Source organism: Botryllus schlosseri, chromosome 2 (assembly GCF_051294905.1).
Source record: "Botryllus schlosseri isolate E-star chromosome 2, Bs_hap1, whole genome shotgun sequence".
Lineage (NCBI taxonomy): Eukaryota > Metazoa > Chordata > Ascidiacea > Stolidobranchia > Styelidae > Botryllus > Botryllus schlosseri.
Genome location: NC_137237.1, coordinates 35,333,885 through 35,357,709, shown reverse-complemented (window position 1 = coordinate 35,357,709; position 23,825 = coordinate 35,333,885). Strand labels below are relative to the sequence as shown.

The window sequence follows — 23,825 nt, the reverse complement described above, 5'->3', positions numbered from 1 at the left end:
CAATTTGGAAATAGAGTCGCGACCATAAAAGGTTGGAAACCCCCGGATATGCGGTGTTTATATAGCTCAGTGGTTCAGTGCGCACCGGCATTAGTCTGATAAATAATCTTATCGGCGTGACATGAACATGACTTAACGATGTACAATTATGCTCCTTGCATTCTCGAAGTCATCATCCTCCACCAGCTCGACCGCTAACTCTGATCATGTGGGCGGAGAGAGAATCAAAATTATACAGTAATATATGGAAGAACCAATATTAGTGACATTCAAATCATTTAACGACCAGATGCATATAGTAAGCCCCCAGAAGTTGCATTGAATACCCAACGGGAGGCCCAAGATCAGTGTTTATCTCGGCGGAAGGGAGCTGAAAAAATGTGACTTCGGCCCTGGTTCCAATTTACCATACACAACCACATACTCCTGAACCCAATCGTGACCACCTCTAGTCCATACACAAAGCGTTGCTGGTGTGACGTCATATTCATCGACAATGTGCTCACACCTCATTTTAAAATCCGCTAGTGGGCGCCGAAGAGCGTCCGGAATTTGTGAAACAAAAATATGGCAATCCTAATCTATGCCGATAACGAAATGATGAAATTGCACCCAAAGTTTTGTTTGGTGTTAGAGATACGCAGTTACATGTTTGTTTACGCAGAAAGCGAACACCCACCGAACACCGAACAGCCGTGCGTGTGTTTTCACAAATAGACCAAATAGCTGTTTTTGCTCTCGGTATATCTATGAGAGAGAGAGAGAGTCTTTATTTTCATCCAACCATAATACATAAGAAAGACAGACGGCAATGATGGTGGTACAGACAAAATGCATGCACAGTATTCGGTATCAGATAGTAATGATCGACACGACCGTGAAGGTCAACTAGCATCAAACAGATACACTTGACTCCACACAGTCAGGCTGTAAAAAATGTTGGTTTAAAAAGGAAAAGAAAAAAGAAAAAGTGACTAATGGTAGCAAATGCTGAATAAAGCAATGTCTGGGCAAGGTAGGACAACAGTGTTAAAATATTACGACAAGAGGTGACTAAGTAGGTCTTTTTTTAAAGTTATTATAGGGCATTTCACGAATATCTTGTGGTAATCCATTCCAGATGACAGGGTTGTAATGACTCGAGTCATGACTCGACTCGAGTCCGACTCGAGTCACGATTTTCTGATGACTCGACTTGACTCGAGTCATTTTTTCAAAATACGGAAATGACTCGACTCGACTTGAGTCAATCTGTGTATTGACTCGACTTGGACTTGCGCATGACTCGAACCAAGTCATTGACTCGAGACTCAGACGGCCAAGACCGACATTTCATTGTAATTCCAAAGCCAACACACTATTGGGATTTCGTCTGTTGGTACTGGTACTTGAAAATGCGACCAGAAACTGCTAAAAGTGAGGAAAGTTGTTATATTATACATGCGAACCATTCGACATCACCAAACAGAGTTATAAAAAGTGGGTTTATCAATAATTTAACTGGAAACTGAGCAGTCAACACAATGACTTGGACTCGGACTCCAGTCATAATTCCATGACTCGGACTCGACCCTCTGCTCGCTGACTTGAACTCGGACTTGACTTGGTGGTGAATTGATATGACTCGACTTGACTCGAGTCAAAACTGTAAAAGTGAGATTGACTTGTGACTCGGAGCCTTGTGACTTGGTTACAACCCTGCCAGATGATAGGTCCTGAGTAGTCAATAGATCTCTTAGTTAGGTTGCTATTGGGGCGCGAGTAGACATTTCCCTTTGATGAGGATCTCTTGTAATGGGAGTGGACAGTGTTTTCAAGTAATCGTATTCGCAATCAATTACATTCGAAAAAAATCCAAAGTAATCGTAATCGTAATCGATTATATCGTATATATAATTGATTCATTTGTGAAAGAACGATTAGTTTTCACTTTTACAAGGATCTGACAACTGAACATTCGTAAACAAGGAAGAATGCGTTAAATCACGTTATTGATAGCAGAAACGTAGGGCATTCAAACGCTACTGCTCATTATAACGTCACTAGTATTACTTTTGCTCGTCATTGTGTAACGAATTATCCACAAGCAGTGAATTCGATGTATAATGTAGTAGTGTGATGTAAGAATGACCGGCATGTCGTGTATCAGGTTATAAATATACTCCAAACGCAATTATCTCACAGCAGGATAATATTAACCACTCTGCCTAGTTTTAAATACTAACTTATGTATTGAGGTTTGGTTAGGCTTAGTTAAAGGGTTATTAGTTAAATTGAGATTGAACATGAGCATTGCAGCTTGGCGGGGAGTAGGCCTATGTACGTCGTAGCCTACACCGGACAACGATTCGAAATTTTGTACTCGTCAAATGAAACATCACGATTTCCTCATCGCAGCATTAACAATCAACGGTGCAGATATATATCATAACCGACTTGTTCTTTGCCGTTACTTGAAACGGCAGATCGCAATATCTGTATTAAGCCCGCTGCACACTGACCTCGCGACGCAACATAGCGAGTTGGGCGTTGCGAGTCGTAAGTCGCGAAGCAGTGCACACTGCATGGTCCCGGCAGTGCCCACAAGCGGCAACTACAGCTCTTGCGCGTTCTGTCCTAAGTCTCGAAATGGATACACATTGCACAGCTCCTGATAGATCGCAAAATGAATATTTCGATGGGTATACATAGGTTTGTCAATGAATAAAATGACGTCTTATATGCACACACTTTTCCATTAACGAACCAATATCATATTTCAATGCTGAAAACGCATAATCTAGTTGACCCAGTTGAACGGTTGCCGATCCAAATTTTTGGAGTTCTAGCAGTATCCTACTATGCTATGCTACACACACCAAGCCTTTCTGTGTTCCATTGCCTCAGTGACTGCATCAACTGTCAAGTAATCATAGATGAATTTCTCGATATGATAGAGAACAACATTCAAATGCATTATAATTTTATTGTAAATGAATTAAGTCTTAACAATATTCAAATATAACTCTGGGATTCTTTCTTTTTCAATCTTCGATTCGCCCTCAGGTATCAAGCATTGAATATGATCCCTGGGTCTGGTTGATTCATTCTCCATAATGATGCATACTCCATTTCTGACTATTATAATATGCGCCACTACATTTCGTAACGAAGTCTGATAAAGAGGAGAATAGACGAGATCTGACATCAAGAATTACACTGCTGTTAACTAGTCAACAAAAAGGTTTTCAGACGTCGTGTACCGAGATGTACCGGTATCTGAGATATACATCAGCGAACCCATGACATACCACGATTATATGTACCTGCTTAACCCAGTTTCTAACCAATGTACACTGCACAGGTAAAATGTATCAGACAAGGTATATATCTAATAAATCCACCTGTAGACATACAATGACTGAGAGTTTCGCGGTATCGGTACTGCCGGTACTGGTTTGCCTTTGGTAATTACCAATTACCGGTACTGCTTAGTGCTTACAGTATTTGTTTGTTTGTATTGGGGTGTTCATGGTATTTGCAGAATAATTTTTTTTTCGGGATTCCGATAATAAAAACAAGACGTGTATGGACACTAAATCGCGCAAAACGCGAAGAAGTTTTTTAGGTTGCATTCATCTGCCCCAAAATACTGTTATATTTATTGATTTTAGGAAAAGTTTCCAAAAATTTGGGGGAGCGATCGCCCCTTTCGCCCCTCTCTGGCTACGCCAGTGGCCTCGAAGAACGTGTGAAGAATGGAATTAGTGAACTGTTAGATACGACATGTTGTCTATGTGATTCTTAACTGGGGATTAAATTTTGGTGTCCAATCTTAGGTAATCAGGGTGAATATACCAAGTATCGCCTTTCAACTTTTCCTTACACACAGTAGCGATCTCTAATCAAAATAAAATTTCTATGGCTATCTCGTCATTGTGTTTGACACATACAGTCGAACTGTGTGATCTCCAATAATTTACCAGTGATTCCTTGCGGATGACCTCACTGAGAATGCAGTGAATATAAAAAACTGAAATTGAAGGTGAGCCGAATCTAAAGAAATCGCCAGCGGGAGATATGGACGGCTGGACGCGTAAAAGCGAGAAAAAAACTGATGTCGAAGGAGCGGAAGGTGAAATTATTGTGCCAGATTTCAAAGTAAAAAACTTTTAAGTCATTCGCATAGCCACTGTGCAAAATAAATGGACGATTTAACGCGACCTATCAATGAAGATCCCGACAATTACCAAAGTTAGATGTAGATCAGGGGCGGGCAACTTCTTTGGTCTGGTATGGGAAAAGGAAGTACTGGCGGGCCGGATTGCATAATCGATACATTAATCACGTATTCATTCAGCTATACAATGAATACATTGTATTTAACGTAAAATTTAAGTTTAAACCATAGAGACCCAAAACAAATTCTAATGATTATGTTGCACTCTGACCGCATGTTCGATGTAACTCTTAGTAAAGACTGCATGTGAAATTCAGCTATATCGGAACGCAGCCTCTTCTTGTTAATAATGTTGGTTTGCTCGCAAATGTTTGCAGACTCGAGCAGAACAGTTAGTTTCATCTTTTATGACCATCTTTCTCAGGTTGGAAAACTTGGATTCATTCTGTGACGTATAACAAATTTCAACGGTTTCAGATTAGAATGTCGCATTCAGGGTAGAAACGCTCTGCGGGTAGGTCGAAATCCTGTGGCGCCGCGGATCGTATGTTGCCCACCTCTGACATAGATGGTGGGTATTGTCTCCTATCTGTGCGGATTTATTCTGTCGACCACTCCAAGGTGAAGTGCAATAGCTATTTTTTCTATACCGCTGGATAGTTCTTCAAGATGTAAGGAGAGTTTACTGACAGAGTAACATAGACGACAAATTATATTTCATGCGATGTATTCACAATTTATGCGACAAAGATATAACACATATGTACAGTGAAAAATTGTTATAAACGATGATATGCCAATACAATGCGAGTATTACACAGCTGTAGAAGGGTATAGTTCAACGGCTGGTCGTAGGAATAATAAATTTGCTTTCCTCGAACGAACGTGTCATTTGCTGGTGAGGTAAGAATTTGGAAGCACTATATTAGATTTAAAAAATGCTAACGATTCTGTAGCTACTTACAGTATCTAAATCATGGTCACCCCTATCAAACATTAATACAAAGGAAACTATACTATACTTTAGGATTAGGACCCACGTCAACAATATGTAATTAGATAACATCGATCAATAAATGAGGATTTCAAAAGAGGTAAGAAAATTAACACTTAACAACAATAAGTCATCAATGCTTGAGGCAGATATAATCATCTGCTTCGTTATTACTGTACACTTTCCATCCAATGTTGTATTTTCCGATGTAATTTTGATGTCGTCGCTTTGGCAATTTCCATTCAGTCATCCGCATTACTTTGGTCAGGACCAACTGAACAGGCAATGTGAATAATTTATATATGAAAAACGCGTAAAGAAAAACAGTGATGTAGACAAATAAGGCCATATACACATTATGACATATTAGTCACATTCCTAACCAAAAGAATCCAAAGAATTGGTATCATCAGTATTTTATCAATTTGTCATAATAAAATCTTTTATTGGGTGGATTTATGCATTCACAAAAATCAACAGTGTTTATATGAAATTTATCAGTACCTTCAGAAATATACGACATCTTGAATAAATTCCAAAATACAATATATTCTCGTGTCGAAAGTGAAATATTTCGTGATGGCTATAGCGAGTTTAAAGATGTGTAGTGGCAATTATCCGGTCAGTCATTGAATATGACGGGTTATAGATATCCCAATAGAGCTATTGATCAATGTCGGTGTAGGAGCTACGCCGTAGGTAAAGCATAGCATGAACAATTTTAGTATTGAACGAAACACCCCCTTCGCCCCACTGTAGGACATTGTTATATACAGTTCTCAGATCCGAGTGACACGGTTCCAAAGTTTGAAGAATTTCCCAATGCCGATTTTGTATGTTCTTAGCACGCCATTGAAGTCAGTTTAAAGCTATAAGATGCAACGAGTCTATAGGCATATCCGGTAGCAATTAGCATGGTACATGCAGTCTCTAGTCACTTCAGTCACGAAATCTGCATTTTAGCTTGGTATATTTATGCTAATAGCATTGGTGGTCCAGCTTTCTGCTATTTGTGGCAGCGTTTCGATTACTTACGTAGCATACCGCAGCATTCCGGACATATCCAATTAACCATAATTAACTAACTGGATGTCGAGCTTTGCGGACAAGGAAGATCGCGATGAATATGACCAAAATCGCTTGTAAAAGTGTTTTTATGTACTAAACTATCATTTAGAGCTGCGCAAAACAAGTTTAAAAAAAATGTCCGAATCTGATCATCTCTACGGTACATGTCCATTTCCAGTGAACTCCGCTCTAATGCACTTACTATACGTAGCTTCGCTATGGCCGCGCGTAGTAAAACAATTTCACATTCAGTAATGAATTTCGTCATTAATATTAGTTGTTCCAATATCATTATCAAATATTCACCGTTCTCAGGCCATGTGATTAGATTCACCGGTAGACTTGATGGAGTGAGTGTTTTCGAAAATTTAGGGCGTGTTAAAAATTATAGAGCATCTTTGGGGGGCCAATTGTTATTAGTCGTGTCATTATTACATGCTTTCATTCCTCTACCTTTCATCAGCATTCGAGGTATGGTGGAAAGATATTGGAATCGCCCAAATGTACCAGAAACAAATTTGCTTCGTGACAAATTTATTTTTATAAGGGGCGCATGATTTTCCGCTGCAGTTCAGATCTGTACTGTTGGGCTCAGATTGGAAAGGACGTTCTATATTAAAATCAAAATGTGAAGTTGCATTCAATATCGCATTGCGCTAAGAAAATTGCAATAATAATCAAATTCTCTCTAAAATTCGAGGTTAATTCCTAAAATAATTTATTATCTCGACGGTCGCCAACACACTATTTGAATAACGTGTCGACGGCAGCACACATTTTCTTCTACGACCACCCCTGCCAATAGGATGCGAAACTTCCCTCAAATAGGTAAGTGTGGAAAATGTCATGATTAACTGACAAACATCTAATATATTTGAAGTAGTCGACAATTCTGAACATTGCCCGCTTTCATTTAGGTAGACATTGGTAATATTGTTAACATTTATTTTTCCCAAACGCGGACACGTTCGGTTGGCTTCAGGTCATGACCTTATCGCTCATTTAAAGTCGGATTTTATAGATCAGTGGTTCCCAACCTTTTTGTCTTCATTTTCCACTTCAGATTTATCCCGAGTCTTCACCACCCAAAACTATCGTCGTATTTCGTTTTAACTTATGTCATTACGGAGCAGCTATATGCTTGTTTGAGTAGAAAAGACGCACAACCACACCAGTACGCAAGACAATCGCCTATAACTGCAACATAAAACGTATTCTGAACAGGTAACACCCAAAATTTAGCGAGATAGTTATTTCACGTCATACTGGCCGTCCTGGATGCGTTGGTGACGGCATCATTGATTATCCATACTTAAAATGAGTTTTTGTCAACAACACGCAATATAGTTTTCGACACATACATTCCAGAGCAGAACATTAATGTCACTAACCATGTTGAATATTATGTATGATGCAGTCCTGTGCCTGTAACAGCCTTGTTCCATCTTTCAGCTGAACCTGAATTGTGAGGTTGACATTTGATGTCGCAGAACTCTCCGGTCGTAATTGGAAACAACGAACATTCGGAGCGGAGTGCTTAATAATATCCCGTATGGCATGCGTGAACGAACCGGTTGGCTCAAATAGAAAACCCTGCTTCGGAATAAGGCACTCGACACTACTTCGAATTGTTAGGTTCTTTTTGCATTCCAATGGAGGAAGTTGTCTGTTCTTCACATCACACCCATATTCTTCTTTCATTTTCTCCATCAAATGCGCTTTGGCAAGAAGCGTATCACGGACCATAGCTACGACGAAGTGACTTTCCTTGAAATAGATTATTGGCCTTATGACATAAGTTGGATTGATCGGGTTGGAATAGGCCGCGATCCAGGAACTGAAATGACGGGTTTGGAATTCAACGTATCCGGAATTATCCACTGACAGAGTGTTCATACACGACCATGTCTCGGAACGTTCATCGTAATGCATCAGATCTATCTCTTGGCTTTCCATCCCACCAGAACACCAAGTGTGCAATTTCACTGAGGCTCTTTTTTGAAGTCTTTCCGCGGTAATGTATACAGTGGGGCTGATTGCCTCTATATTTTCCGGCCATTTATCTACGTCAATTTCCGTGGAAACAGTGACAGTTTGCATTTCGGAAAATGCTCCTGCGGGGAAAGTTACGACGCAGCCACCGACTTCGATGTCGCATCCTGTGTTTTCTACATCAACAGATTTTGACGCAAACGGTACCCTGGAAATACATTTGAGGGTTTCCCTTGCTTTCATGGTGGTGATCAGCTCCCCTGACGTTGTCGGATCTAAAAGATCCAAATATAGCATCTCTATTGTTCAAGACTCGTTTCACAGGAGTAATTCTAATTGATAATATTGTACCAAAATCGAATTGCAATCCTTTTCGCCGAAAACAAACTTTTGTTTCAATCGACACATTCATTCCCACCACGACTGAGCACAATGTGGACTACCGCGTATTTTCACACACTCTAAAATGCGCAGCTGGTTGGCGTAATTTAAAGCACTCGGTGCTGATGTAACGTTTTCTTCTGTCTGTTAAATTACTACACGTCCAATCGTCCCATGAGGATGAAAATGGTTGGTCGGCCGCTACCGAAATCTCCGTACGTTTTATGAAACGGAATATCATTTCCATAGGTTAGCATTGGAAATTATATGCTGAAGATGTTGCTCAATAATATTCTGTGTTGGGTATTCTAATGAACTACCAGAATATAGCAAATGACTCTCCCATAAAAGATACTCGCTTACCTTGCGGTGAATTAATAATTTCGATTTTTCCGATATTACTTCCGGAGATGTTAAGATGGGTCACTGCTTCACTAATTTGGATAACCCCTGCGTTCAAATTAGCATATCCTGTAATATTATAGAAGCGTTGTGATATTCCGTCCATCGATGGACATGCATGTATTAAATACAAATTTACGAGCTGCAAGATCGATTGCAACCCGAGAGTAAGTCACTAAACTTAGGTAATGAGATCCCGACTCCCGAGGGTCATAAAATTCCTTGTCATTGCACAACACAATCCTTTCACCATACTATAACGGGACGGACTTAAGCAGGCATGAGTTGAAGTTCGGGTTGTCTCGTAATGGAATTAGTGTTGAAACGATCAGATGCAAATCAAAAGTTCAATCGTTAGATATAATATGAACATGCATGTTGGTTAGGGTTGTTCAGAATTGACCGACTTTCAAAAAGTCTAGGTTTTCAGTCCGTTTCCCATGCCTTATACCTTGAAAACAAATTCTGGCAACTTTTTTTTGTAGTTCATCCCCTGCATCCGTGTGCACATTGCCGTTGTCTCATGCACCTAAAAATTTATTCGGAATTAGGGGATTCCCCCGTTGTCAGTGACTCGACAGGAATGGCGTGTGTTCTCATTGACGTGACGCGTATGTTCTAGCGCTGATGAAGCGCTGCGCACGGCTGTGAAACGGGGATCATTGATTAGTCAGGTGCCTTGCTGCTTTGTTGTTGATGGACTGTGTTTACGATTGAGGTGCAGGACTTATCAGGCGGCGTTTTGACTCATGCTATTAGCGAGTTTAGCGTAGGGTTACCATATTTCAGCAACCTAAATTCCGGACACTCTTTAGCGCCCACTAGTGGATTTCAAAATGAGTTATGACGTCACACTAGCAAAGCTTTGCTCATAGACCAGAGGTGGCCACGGTCCGGTTCAGGAGTATGTGGCTGTGTGTTGTGTAACCGGGACCGAAAGCACATATTTTCAGCCCCCTTCCGCCCAAATAAACAATGGTTTTGAGCCCACACTATGGGGTAATCGATGCAACTTCTGGGCGGGGGGGGGGGGGGGGGGGGGGTGCTTGCTTTATGAATCTGGTCTCTATATGCATCTGGTCGGTAAATTATTTGAATAAATTCTGTCAATAATATTGGTCGTTCCATGTATTACTATATAGATAAGCCTACTACTCTCCGCCCTCACGATCAGAGTTAGCGGTAGTGCTGGTGGAGGATGATGAGTTCGAAAATACAGGGAGCGTAATTGCACATCATTAAGTCATGTTCATGTTCTACCTGTATAAGATTGTTTATCAGCCTTATGCCGGTGCTCACCACGGGGCTTTATAAACACCCCACATCCAGTGGTTTCCAACCTTTCATGGTCGCGACTCCATCTCCAATTTGAAAATGTTCCGTGGCCCAGTTCAAAATTTGACGAGCTGATTACTAAAAGAAGTCAGCACTTTTGCCCAGACTTACTCACGGGATATTTTGGAAGCTGATTACGTTCAAGATATTCACAAACCCCAGAATAAAGGCAAAAGACCCCCTTCCGTTTGAAACCACTATCTTTGAATAAAGCATGTGAACGGCCTTAACGATCTCTAGGAATATACCGTTATCCTATAATTGTGATTACAAGTAGGCTTATTCCAGTAAATGAAGGTCGTTTTTATTTATATTTTACGGCGGTTTTGGCGAGGGTGGTAGTCTCCATATTAAAATCAATAAAGGTGATAGTAAATCGCGCGCAGCGCGAAGAAAAATATCATAAATCAGCATAAATATTCCCAAAAATATTGTTTTTATGCTGATTTACGAAAAAAATTATGAGCCTACGTCAAAATTCCGGACATTTGGCATATTTTACAAATTCCTCCCGGACGCTAGTTTGAACAGTGAAATTCCGGACATGTCCGGGAAATTCCGGACGTATGGCAACCCTAGTTTAGCGTGTGATTAGTGAACATAGTATTATAGCAGTATACAACTATTTGATATAATAGACCTGATACTCTTTTCCTTTTTACTGGGATAGAAACAAAGCTTGCAAATGTCTATACTAGTGACTGGGGAAAACCGCCAGTTGGTTGCTCTAAATTTTTTGTTATATCCCAAGATATCAATATACTGGTATGAGTTTTTCCAATTTAGGAATAACTATCTTCGATAATCTATAACTGGATCTAATCTGGCTACTCCTGTGCAAGTTATGCAGTATGTGTTCGACCTAAAACTCTAAAAGAACTGAAATGTTTTCCACTATTCTTTGTTGCTTGACTGAGTTTATGTATATATGTTTTTCTAGGATTAGTGTAGTGCGAAATGTCTGAAAAAAAAGAAAATCGTCATATAGTGCAGCAGTACCGAAGAAAACTAGAAGAACACGATCGCAGACACAGCATTTCTTAGTTGGGCCATCTGAGGAAGCCATTGCGGGATCGAAGTTGCCCACTCTAAGGCAAGTTATGCAATATGTGCTGCACCTGAGAGAGCATTCATTTTTAAAAAATGAACCAGTCAAGTCACACATCCAGATCGCAGTAGATGAAGTGATCGGTTTTTGGTTACTTGCTGGCATAAAGACTATCACAAAAGTCAATGCCACTAAAAGATTGGAAACAGTATGGAAACAATGGCTGTCACTAAAGAAAACTGCAGGCCGGCAACATGTATCAAAAAAACAAAGCGACTTTGAAGTCAAACTGAGTAAGCTATGGGATATTGGAGCCCCTGACGCGATAGCGACAATTGAAGCAAGTAGACTTCTTTCTGACGATAAAAAACGTGAAGACATAGCATTTTATCAGGATCAAAGGGGTCCGAGATTAGCAACGATCGGTGGCAAAGATAAAGTGTTGAAAGCGAAAATCGTGCAACAAAAGAGACGGACCATGAGTGCAAGAGAGTCTGCACCAGCATCAAGTAGCGAAGGTGAATTTACAGAGAGCTCATCTATATCTTCACAGGTAGCTGACACTTCTCACAGCACTGATTTTGAACTTGCACAGTCGACATCTGGTCATTCCGCTAAATTTGTGACTCTAAAAGCTCCTGTAAACCTATTCAGCGACGAAGACCTATGCCAGGTTTTCGATCGCTTGAAAGTCAGTGATAATGCCGCTACCATGATAACTGCAGCACTGATTAAAGCTTGCGATGGCAACCCTAATGACTTCCATCTTTCAAGATCTGGGACCTATCGACGACGCATTGCAAATCGTTTGAAAATTTCCGAATCTATCTTTGAAAAAATATCCACCAATCCGCCAGAGCACATTGCATTGCACTGGGATGGAAAGCTCACTAAGAGTCGTCTAGGATATCAATCTGAGGCCTTGGCAGTGCTCGCATCGTCTGCGTATTCCGGCGCATTTAAGAAAGGGAAACTTCTTGGCATTCAAACTCTGGAAAGTGCTATAGGAAAAGCACAGGCTGATGCATCATTTGAACTGCTGGAACTTTGGAATTTAACAAAATCTGTTAGAGCTCTTGTGTTTGACACAACATCCTCAAACACTGGTAAAAACAAAGGTGCGGTTCCGTTACTTGAAGAATTGATTACCAGGAAAGTTTTCTACAATGCCTGTCGCCATCATATTTATGAACTGGTCATTCGAGAGGTTTGGAAGTGTTTGTTTGGATCGACAACCACAGGCCCTGAAAACACGGATTTTAATACCTTCAAGAAGAAGTGGAAACATATTGATAAATCAAGAAGCTATAAAACGCTGAAGTTTGTTGAAGGCAGCTGGTTGGCGATGAAAGCTGATGAAGCAAAGCAAGAAATAATTCCACTGATGAAACCCAATGATGGAAAGCAGAAAAAAGTCTTGATAAGAGATGACTACAGAGAATGTGCAACAGGCACCTTGGCGATTTGGATGACAAATATGTTGATCATCGTTTTCGCAAGCCTGGTGCTACTCATAGCGCTAGATGGATGAGTCAAGTCCTGTACTGTCAAAAAATGTTCATGTGGAGTGAGCAAATGGACTATTCTGAAGAGTTCATTAAAAAGTTGGAACGAATCAATACATTCATTGCTTTGTTTTATGTTCCAGCTTGGTTGAAAACTGGTATTGCATGTGACGCACCTTGGAATTGTCTCAAATTCCTTCATGACATGAAAAACTTTTCATTATGCGATCTCACTGTTGCTGATGTGGCATACAAGAAATTGCGAAAACATCATTGGTATCTAACTGAGGAAATGGTGGTATTTACCATGTTCTCGGCTAATCCAAAGATTCCTGACAAACTGAAGGAAGCGATGGCTGCTAAATTGCTGAAAATGCCAATCCCTGAAAAATTTCGCAGAGGTATGCCTCTCAGTCTGATCTCTGACTCTGTCTCTGAGTCAATGAGGATGGTCGATTTGATTGGGCCAGAATCGTGGTTTCTATTTGATGCTATACATGTGGAACATGATTGGTTGAGTCTTCCAGTATCGGAATGGCAAACTGATCCGGATTTCGTGACTGCTCAAGAATTTGTGAATACTGTTGAAGTAGTTAATGATGCAGCAGAGCGTATGGTAAAATTGAATACCGACTATGCTGCGTTCATAACGGATGACAAAAAACAGCGAGCGAGCCTCCTACAAGCTGTGGAAGATCACCGGAACAGATATGCAGATTTCTCGAAAGCAACCATTTCATCCACCTGATTTATGTAATATTTTGCCAAGTTGATCTCTTTCTTTGCCTTATTTTTTCGTTTCCTGTGATGTTTATTATGTGGCTGTGAGTGGATGTTACATTTACAGTTGTATTCTTGCACATGGGGATCCAGGAAATTGATGAGCAGTGCCGGATAGGTTTGAGGGGTGTAGGATATGTGATCCAACAAAATGACTATCAGTTTTAGGTAGTTTTGAGCAGTTCTAAGGCAGTGTGGGACATGGAAATGATATCCTGAACTAGGAATGACTTATATAGTGAGGTTCTGTAGCACTCCAAACCGCAACAGCTGCATAAATCCCTGTTATATGTCACTTTAACTAGGCTAGGTAAAATCGTGACACTCAGATTTTAGGGGAATCCCCTATTTTCAGCTGCTATTCTTCCAGCTCAATGTGCACACGGATGCAGGGGACGAGTTACAAAAAAAAGTAGCCAGAATATGTTTTTAAGGTATAAGGCATGGGAATCGGACTGAAAACCTGGACTTTTTGAAAGTCGGTCAATTCTGAACAACCCTATTGTTGGTATGCCAATAGGACTGAGCGATGCTGTATATATTTGGATAATGCAAATTCATTGTAATAACCAGTATAGAAGTAGCGCACAAAATCTGTGCTGTGATAGACGCCACTATCACGATTTTTACTTATAATAATAAATATAATAATATTAACATCCAGTAAGCAATGTCCATTTTATTCAGAAGAGCCATGATATTCTGGACTCCTACGCGATAGATCATAGTTACACTGTCGCTTCAGACATATATCAAGACAATTTTGCATGATGAAATTTTCGATGATGAGATTCAAAATCAAAAGTCACACGGCAATGAGTACAGCGACAAAGGATGAAACCATGATATCGCTTGACACCCCGAATAACTAATTTGTTGACAACTATAACGAAGTGTTCAAATGCAATATTATGAAATACCATGAATTCAATATTAGAACTGCTAAGATGTTCACTTTGAGACATTGTGATTTCATCGATGAATCACACTTACATATATACAGGGGAAGAATTTACACTGATCGACAGGATTGTTGCTTTCTGGGTTTTTACTAGTTGATTATGAATATGAATTCGCTTTCTTTTCTATCGCATGAAGAATTTTTATAATCTCTGATTTAAAATCTTACATTTCAGTGCTAAAAATAGCCTGTTCTCGGAACGTATTGCTTGCTGTTTGGTCGTAGCTATAACCATTCTGACGTCATCAGATGTGATAAAAGTACTTAGCATAGGGACTCAAGTAGAAGTAGATATAGCGGCGTCAATTTCTACTCACGTGGAAGTAGAAGTAACTTTTATTCTACTCAAGTAGAAGTAAAAGTAACTTTTTATAAGAATGTACAAATGCAATTATTCTAGGCCTAGTTTTTGATATCAGTATCAATTTAATAATAATTTATTACTTTCAAAACATTGCAAAACTGCGATACGATGAAAAGATGTGTCGGAACGACTTGGAGTGGCCTTTGAAATCAGACACCCACCAAGGTCAAGGCGATGTAAAGAAGAGGTATGCAGATTGCACAGCACAAACAATGAAAAATAAAGCGACATTGAGGCTGTGAAGCATTCAAAAACGAAAATCTCTAGTATTCAGTGTGCCAACGGTTTGGAGAGAGCCACATGGACATGGAAAAGATTGTTACTTTTGTTCATGTTTTTTTTTATTCAATGTCAAAAATCAGCATAAAATTCAATATCCAATTTGACTTGCGCAATGCGACCGATCCCTCATGGGACAGATGTCACAATTCCATTGCATTCCAAAGTCTTACCAACATTTGAAGAAGATTCTCTCGGTGAAGAGTCTTTGTCTTAAAAATGTTCTCAGCATGAGTGTGAAGTGTGAAATAATTTTGTCATAAATTTGAATTTGCCACAGGGCTGTGGAGCCTGAGTCGGAGTTTGACTCATTTTCGCTTGATGGATCGGAGTCGTGAAAACTATAGTGGCTGCAGTCGGAGTCGCAGTTGGAGTCGTGGAAACAATATTGACTGGAGTCGGAGTGGGTGAAAATGACCCTGACTCAGACTCCGAATCCGACTCCAACTCCTTCAGTATGAAAACAATTGCTTTCAAAGGATTTTCAAGAGGATTTTCATGTTTCCTCAATCACCGGTATTAATAGCGATACAGATCAGGGGGGCCATCCCGTGGCCCCCAAGCCAAATGTGGCGCGCTAGAAGGTTTTGTGTGGCTTGCGAGGTAATTCTCGAAATTAGAAAATTGCAACAAAATGATAGAGGCATGTTCACCGGAACCGTCGATATCGCTTTGTCTAAACGCCGAATAATCCTGTCCTTGCCATATACATGTGAGTATCATATTTATTGATAGAATTCATTCATTACCTTTGAAAAAATTTCGCGCTTGGTGCGACCAGGGCATAACTGCACACTGCGCAGTTGCATGACATAATTTTTATCAATTTTGAAGCGGAGTAATATAAGTCTTGTTTTTAACGTTACCTAATTCGGTTCGCTCCTATCGGGCGACTAAAAAAAGTTATCAACATTCCAGTTGTCCGCCCGATGGTTAGTACATCTCATGTGGCCCATTGGCCGAAAAGGTTTGTCACCCCTGAAATCGATAAAATTGGACATTATTTGCAAATTGCAATTCAGTTGCATACAGGAAGAAAATCGCAATATGCATCCTCGCGATGAAGTCACAAATTGATGCGATTTTTGGAATGATACCATGATACTGTGTCAGAGTAAATACATCGTATGGTTTTTGTAAAATTGATGTAAATATAACCAAACGCTGCTTCCCACTTGACAAAATTAGATATATTTGTAGTGTAGCTGAACTGCTGGGGTCGATTGACTAAGAAAGACTGCAAGTCTTAGTCTTTGAATACTTGACTTGGTGCAGTGGTTCTTAACCTTGCCCCCAGCGCCCCCCAGGGGGCGCTGGCGATCTTGAAGGGGGGCGGAAACGCTCAGGGGGCGATATGGGGGCGCTGGGCTCAGGGGGGCGGTATGGGGGGCGCTGGAGAAAAATGGCTTCGCAGTAGATGATGTGGTGATAGGACATATCCTTATTGAGTATTCAGAGCAAATTAACACCGAAAGCTTCGTTACATATAGCCTTCAAAATACATATAGGTTTAATTGTCCATGGGCGCCTAAATGACTGATACCGAATGTTCCTGTCTTGGAAATCTGAACCCCAGAAGACGAATTCCATCTGGCAGGGAAAAATTATATGTCAGTGAAGAAATACCAATCTGAAATCGTGTGCGTCTTTTAGTTTAGTACGATTGGGCGACAGGGATATTCCTGTTGGGCGATATCCCCGTTGAGCGATTCTATATTTTTTGATATTGCAGACAGGGGGTCACGAAATAACATCATGCAACGAAGTCATACCAACGGGTTCGCCCGCCCGAATATGTTTAATTAATAGTAACGGGCCGTACAGTTTCCAAGAAACCTCACAATGTTCGCTTTAAGTTTTGATGAGTCCGCGCAAACTCAACAACTCACTGCGCTGACCCTTGGACAACAGTGCGTAACGACTAAAATAAGGTAATAACTCCGGATTTGTTGTGCGCAACGTATATTTTCTGTGTGCAGAGACCGTGTCAGCACTGCGCACGTGCACAGCTTAGAGGAAACATTGCACCTCACTCAGCTCTACCGGTAAATGTGTTTACGTGAGCAGAGGGAGGATAAAAATTGATCTCAATTTACATGCAATTCCCGATGATATTGACCAATTCAATCATTAATTAGTGAAATTTTTCGCACTTCGCGCGAATAGGCGAGAATAGCTGCCTCAGTAAATGGACACCAAATGTAGATACCTAATAGGCTATCAGCAAATAGGGGACAGCCTAATGGGGGTCTGGGAGTGAAGTCCCGCGAAGTTTGGTTTATCACCCGATGGGGGCCCAGGACCAACGTTTTTTGTTTGGTAACAAATAATTGTACCTGCGGGCACGCCCGAATATATGTTTAATTATTTATTACGTGCCCTTTATTTTCCTATACAACAGCTCACTCAGTGCTACTGGTAAATCTGATTACCACCTATTCATTCATGCATTATGGAAAATTTTGGTACCTAGGGCGACCAGGCCACACAAACTTTGCTGACCATCAAAATCACGATATGGGGTTCGTGGGGGCGGAGCCCTCAGAAGTTCGGTTTATCACGCTCTGGGTGCGCAAGGCAATCGTTTTTAGGGGGGTTAACGAAGTGCTGTTACGGCCCTCCCTCTTACTCATTGTCTTTATTACATTCCTTACAATATGAAGTTGGGGGGGCGCTGGAGCACGATAATTTTTAAAAGGGGGCGCTGGAAGAAAAAAGGTTAAGAACCACTGACTTAGTGCATGTTGACAATACATATGCTATTTGACTACTTCCTAAATTTTATTAATGACCAATGTCTATTCGTAGTAAGAGTTTGTGTGCTTATAATCAATGTGTAACGAGAAAATTAGTAAGTTACATCTCTGTATCAGTTGCTGACTCATACACCAGAGCTACGCAGTTCGATAGTTTTAGCTACATTTTAATCATACTGGATTGGATATATATCCTGTTTGAATGGTTCGTGCATATTAGGATATTCGTGAGTCCATGTTCATCACATATGAAGAAAGAAAGGATATTTAGAAAGGAAATCTTTTATGTTAATTGCGTAGTGAATAATTCGAGCTGTGCCACAATGAAACAATTTTAAATGTCATCGTTAATCATATTTGCATGTTTATTTACTGTATGATAGTCATTTAACCGTTACTGTGGCATATAATTTTCGAAGTAAATTGGTATTGCTGTTGGAGTCGGAGTCGGAGTCGGAGCCGGAGTAGGAGTCGGTACGTTTAAAGACTCAGGAGTCGGAGTCGGAGTCGGTATATTGAAAATGTGGGGAGTCGGATTCGGAGTTGGAGTCGGTGGTAAAATTTACCGACACCACAGCCCTGATTTGCCAAATGAATCTGCTCTTAATATAGGTTCCAGATTAAAAGCCAAACATATACTTGGCACTAACGCCACGTTTGCTTGATATATCCATCGTGATAGTGAATACACATTACACACGCTTCTTTGCCTCCGATCCCTCTTTTGTCTATTGTGTCGATGTTCAAGGTCTCAGAGAGACATTGGGAACTGTGAATTGCGCCTTTTTATTTACGCATCAAGCCTAAAAGCTGTTTTGTCGCACAACACAAACCAATGTTCTTCTATCTCTGTAGCTAGTACAACTGGCGTCAAGTAGTCTTACGAAAATAGGAAACTTTGATTTCAAATTTGGAACATGGTTCTCAAACGTGAGAGTTTCCGTTGGTTTTGAACTCATAAATATGCTACTGGTTCAACTGTATAGAACTACAAGGTATGCTTGTTTTATGTGTGAAGGGGACAGTGGAAATCATTAACTTAAAAGGAAGTTGTCGATGAAGGAGTATATTAAACCAGGCCTTAAAATGTTTCAGAGCCTTCTCTTATCGACAGATCCTATGTTGTATTCCCACCATTATATATTAAACTGGATCTCATGGTTAAGGGTGTGATCAAAGATAGTGCACGTTTTGAATCAGTGGTTCACAAACTTTTTAGACACTCCCCCTTTATGATAATGAAATATTTCGCGCCCCCATTTTCGTCCTATCACAAACTGTAACGAGAATACTAGCAATCCCAACGGATAGTTTGATGGCATGAAAGGTCATGACTGTTAATGAGATAATTTTTCAATACGATATTGTGACCATACACAGAGTAATAACTACGAATTGGAGGAAAAGCGCGAAGGGAGCGAAATTTTTTTCAGTTGATCGCAGATTCGCACCCCCCTTCAGATTCTTTCACGCCCCCAAGGGGGAGCACCCCATAGTTTAAGAACCGCTGCTCTAAAGACATTCACGAATAGTTTCCTCACTGAAGTTGATAGAATAGAGCAGAGGTCTCAAATTCAAATGCGCACGCGGGCCAATTTCTTAGTTCTTCATGACGCCGCGGGCCGTAGCATCCACAATAGGAATATTCAATGTATAATTTCCAAGTAGGTCTTATTTGACGGTAACTCGCAGACAGGTATTCCACAATCATCGTGTAAATGTAATATACTATTGTACTATTGACGCTTGACACGGACAAAACACATTTTCAAATATTTGAATAAAGATGTTTTTGTGCAGAGCATACTTTTTTAATTAATGAGTTACAGACATCATGCGAGAGGATGCATCATGGCATCATAAAACTGTCGGGTCATAGTATTGCAGCTAGTGGACATTTGAGGTGCCACAATTTTATGTAGAATATTTTAAAGTCTACTAAAGATTGATCTTATATCAGAGCATTTGAGCGATGTAGCCTAATCCTAGTTTTGATATCGTTGTGATAAGTAGTGGCTGTTGTTACTGTCATCGCCAAAGTCAAATTAAATTAGCGTTCGATTTTGATTATTATTGGAACATAACAATACCAACTTAAATATATTCATTATTGAGCCATAGTAATAGCATATCCTCCTAACCTTTTTAGCGATCGTACCCCTTGCCCTTCCAATAATATTTCTCGTAGCCCCTGTCCATTTTCAATACAATTTCTGATGGTACCAATATTAAAATCAGAAAGCCCATTCACATAAAACCGCGCGTGGCGCGAAGACTATTTTCCCGTTGAATAAATTGGCCAAGACAATATTCTACAGCATACAGGCCTAATTCCACAATGCATCTCGTACACCCTGATGTAGTGCTTCGTACCCCGATGTGGTCTACGGGCCCTGGCTGAGAACCCTGGAATAGAAATGTCCAATCGGCGAAGAATTCATTGGTTTACAGCTGTTGAGCTTGCTACTACCTTACTCGCTATCAATTATACCATGGATAAAGAGAACAACCAACACCCAGCATGTAACCAACTGTGCGTCACGGGGGTCACAAAAAACCAATTGTTGCCATACAGACCTGATTAGATAGCTATATACCCTACGCAACGCAAACTACGACATTTTGATATATTACTATTCTCCATGAAAGTTTCATAGATTGTTGCGTCCGTAGGATTACCAAGTCACCGTTCAGAGTCGCAAGTCCCTCTCTGATTTTAACGTTTAACCCGACTCAATTAGAGTCATTTTTATTTAATCACTCAGTCAATCCGAAATCGAGTAATTTTACAAGAAGGTCGCACCGAACCAAATCACAATTTTCAGTCACGAATCATCAACGGGTCATTTTCTATCACCATGAACTAGAAATGTGACGTAATAGCTGATCTTCTACCGCGTATGGTAGCTTTTGAAAGTGATGTGATAGTGAAGTTTGTTGAGATTTCAGAGATTTTTACAGTAGTTTCAGCGTGAACTTCAAGTTCCTGTATCTAAAAAAGATATATGGCACTTGATTGTATTGTTGAGTACTTGAAATTCCAAAATGCCGTCGCGGGCCGCGTGTTCGAGACCTCTGCAATAGAGGGTGTATTCTTATTAGGAAGGCGGATCTGGAAATAAAATATGACTCTCTCTCATTGAAGTGGGATCCTAACTTCTTGGAAATACTATGGATCCAGATTATTTTGAGGGTATAGCTTAAGATAATAAGACCTTAAATCCAATAAAGTAAGTTGGTAGCTTTGTAGGGTGTGTTTCGTATCATATACGGACGTAAACGGTCATAAGCGCCCTCAATACAGCCTATTCTGAGTAAAATTTTTATTCGATTTTTGCGAAAAAATCTGACGTGAAGAGTAAATTCTGAACGCAAATTCGGAATCAGCATTGTCAAGTTAGGTAAACTCAATTGATCGTTCTAAAACAGCAAAAAATATATTTAAAAATGTCGACCAGTGTTAACGATACATTGACAATGAATTGGTAACACACAACGTTGGTGAAACGGAGGAAATTATTATTATGAGAATAAAAACGGAATAAAAAAATACTTCGACTCACCCCGATTCCAGATATGTTTGATTGTGCCTGCCGTGCGTAATATCGTCTCACCGTCCAAAAGATTTAGTCGAAGATTTATAAGTCCCGATAAGTCTCGATAAGTCTCATCACTTTCTAACACACAGTATCCATACGATTGCTTGGAATATGTGATAATGCAATCAATGTCATGGATGAACGATCCACTGTCAATAAATCGGAAACCTTTGGTGGGCACCACACACTCAAGACAAGTAGTGATTTTTTGAGTTTTATTGCATGGTACTGAGGCGAAATCCAGCATTATCGGATCGCTTCCCAGATTTTGTCTCATTGTGTCCAGTAGTTGATTCTTGTCGAGGACTGTGTCGCGAATCAAAGCTACTGCGAAGGTCGTGTTTTTGAAACTGATTATTGGCCTGACGAAACATTTGGGGATATGCGATGATGATGGGCGCATGGTGGCGACATAATGACCGTGATCTTTTATTTGAAACTGAACCAATCTTTCATTTTTCATGGTAACGGGTGCAACCATTTCCCATTTCGTGATTTCATTGTTATACAATATTACTATTACGTCCTCCTCGTCGCCTTCTAAACTGCACCATGTTTCAAGTTCGACTGTTGCTTGCTTATTCGCTTGAGTGTTAACGTGAATAGTGGGCGTTATCGCCTCCATCCCAAGAGGCCGTTTCGTACAGTCGATTTCTGCTTTCACCGTGATAGTTTTTACATTATTAAATGATCCAGCCACAAAACTGATTTTGCAGCCGCCAACTTCGATAGCGCCTCCTTCCTGTCCGATTTCCGCTGTTGTGCTCTGACACGGCATTTGTCGCATATTTTTCTCTTTTTCGAAGAAGGAAATAAATTGACTCCTCGTGACACAATCTGAACATTGGCAATAACCAGTTCAATCAATTCCAGATACTCGTAAACTTGAAATTTATTTGTCTAGCTCTTCGCAAATTCCCATCATACCGGCTATTCTTAGCCGGAGTTATTGTTTGCGGCAGTCACGATGACTTTCGACTACTCTGTCCATTAAAACCAGGCTGGTATTTTTCATGATTCCGTACCTGCCGACATTAGCACGGCCGACTTCTAGACATCATATAGGCGTAGGCTACCTGCAAACTTTGCAAGGAATTTTGCAGTCGACATCGGTTGGACTCGAATCCAAAACCTATTGATGTTGCAGCTGTAGATCATACCACTAAGTTTTCTCGTCACTATGCTTGTGACTCTTATCATAGAATGTCGGATCTGGGTATAGATGTGCTGGAATATCGGAGTCAGGAACATAACTAAATGTACAAATGCTACAGAGGTGGTCAGTTGCAGCAGTATAGTAGGTGCAAACACACAAGGACAATACATTTTTGCGCTAAATGTAGACTGAATAACAAGTAGATATTGTGATTTCTAGACAATAAAAAGGATATTCGAAGTAGAAATTGATCATAGATTATGCCTAAGGAAGCCTATACTCCAGCAGTAGGGGAGATGTGGTACCGATGGATCACTGGGACCGAAAATACTTGAAAATTTCTCCATGATAATTCCATGATTACACTCCGTGAATTTTTCTACAATTACATGCTGACAAAATCTTTCCTCACATGCAAAAAAAAAATCGACCTGCGTGAGGTATGGGGTCTGTGACGAATGATTTACGTTTTAGGGGGTGTAAAGTAAATTTGGATCGACATTTTCATTTTTCTATATCACCTTTCAGACTAACAAACCCGCCATAATTTTTGATGTGAAGTATAGGGCTTGTATCAGGGTATACATTGGCACATATTTTTTGAATCAATACCATCCTCGAGTGGACTATTTTCAAGTCAATTACAATATTTATGGGGTGGGGGACCTATGGTACCATAGCCAAATCAAGCAAAATAGATGGACCAACTAATTACTTAACAACAGAAACTCGCCTAAATATATATAGGCTGTAAATCATAGTTACCTGTGGTGTTTTATCGCTATTGCGAGGTATTTGAAAGTCAAAATGTCCATTTGCGGGAAATATGTATGTAGCATTAATTTTGTAAGTTTAGGCGTAAAACAAAACATGATTTTTTGCCAACATTTGAGTTGATATAATCTATTTTATTCTTGAACGTCGCGACGAAACATTCTTCATTGACTTGCTGTAGCTTAGCTTATAATACACAACAAAACAAGTTAACAAATTTTAGTTTTTGAGCGTATGTCTCATAGATCCCATGGTCGTGTGCCTTTGGACCC

General features: G+C 40.1%; 1 protein-coding gene across 2 annotated transcripts in view; it reads right to left on the bottom strand.

The window, feature by feature from the left end:
* LOC145458402 (uncharacterized) overlaps positions 1 to 23,825 on the bottom strand; it is a 91,404-nt gene that overhangs the window by 4,559 nt on the left and 63,020 nt on the right. Inside the window, exons 19-22 of one of the 2 annotated variants that reach the window (XM_080336764.1) lie at positions 21,588 to 22,460; positions 8,958 to 9,065; positions 7,613 to 8,488; positions 4,870 to 5,427 (exon numbers count right to left, since the gene is read on the bottom strand). The exons of the other annotated variant lie outside the window; for it this stretch is intronic. Coding sequence (XP_080192890.1) covers positions 5,396 to 5,427; positions 7,613 to 8,488; positions 8,958 to 9,065; positions 21,588 to 22,460 — 1,889 coding nt within the window. The 3' untranslated portion in view covers positions 4,870 to 5,395. Of the gene's footprint in view, positions 1 to 4,869; positions 5,428 to 7,612; positions 8,489 to 8,957; positions 9,066 to 21,587; positions 22,461 to 23,825 lie in introns of those variants that run through there. 2 annotated transcript variants of the gene reach the window in all.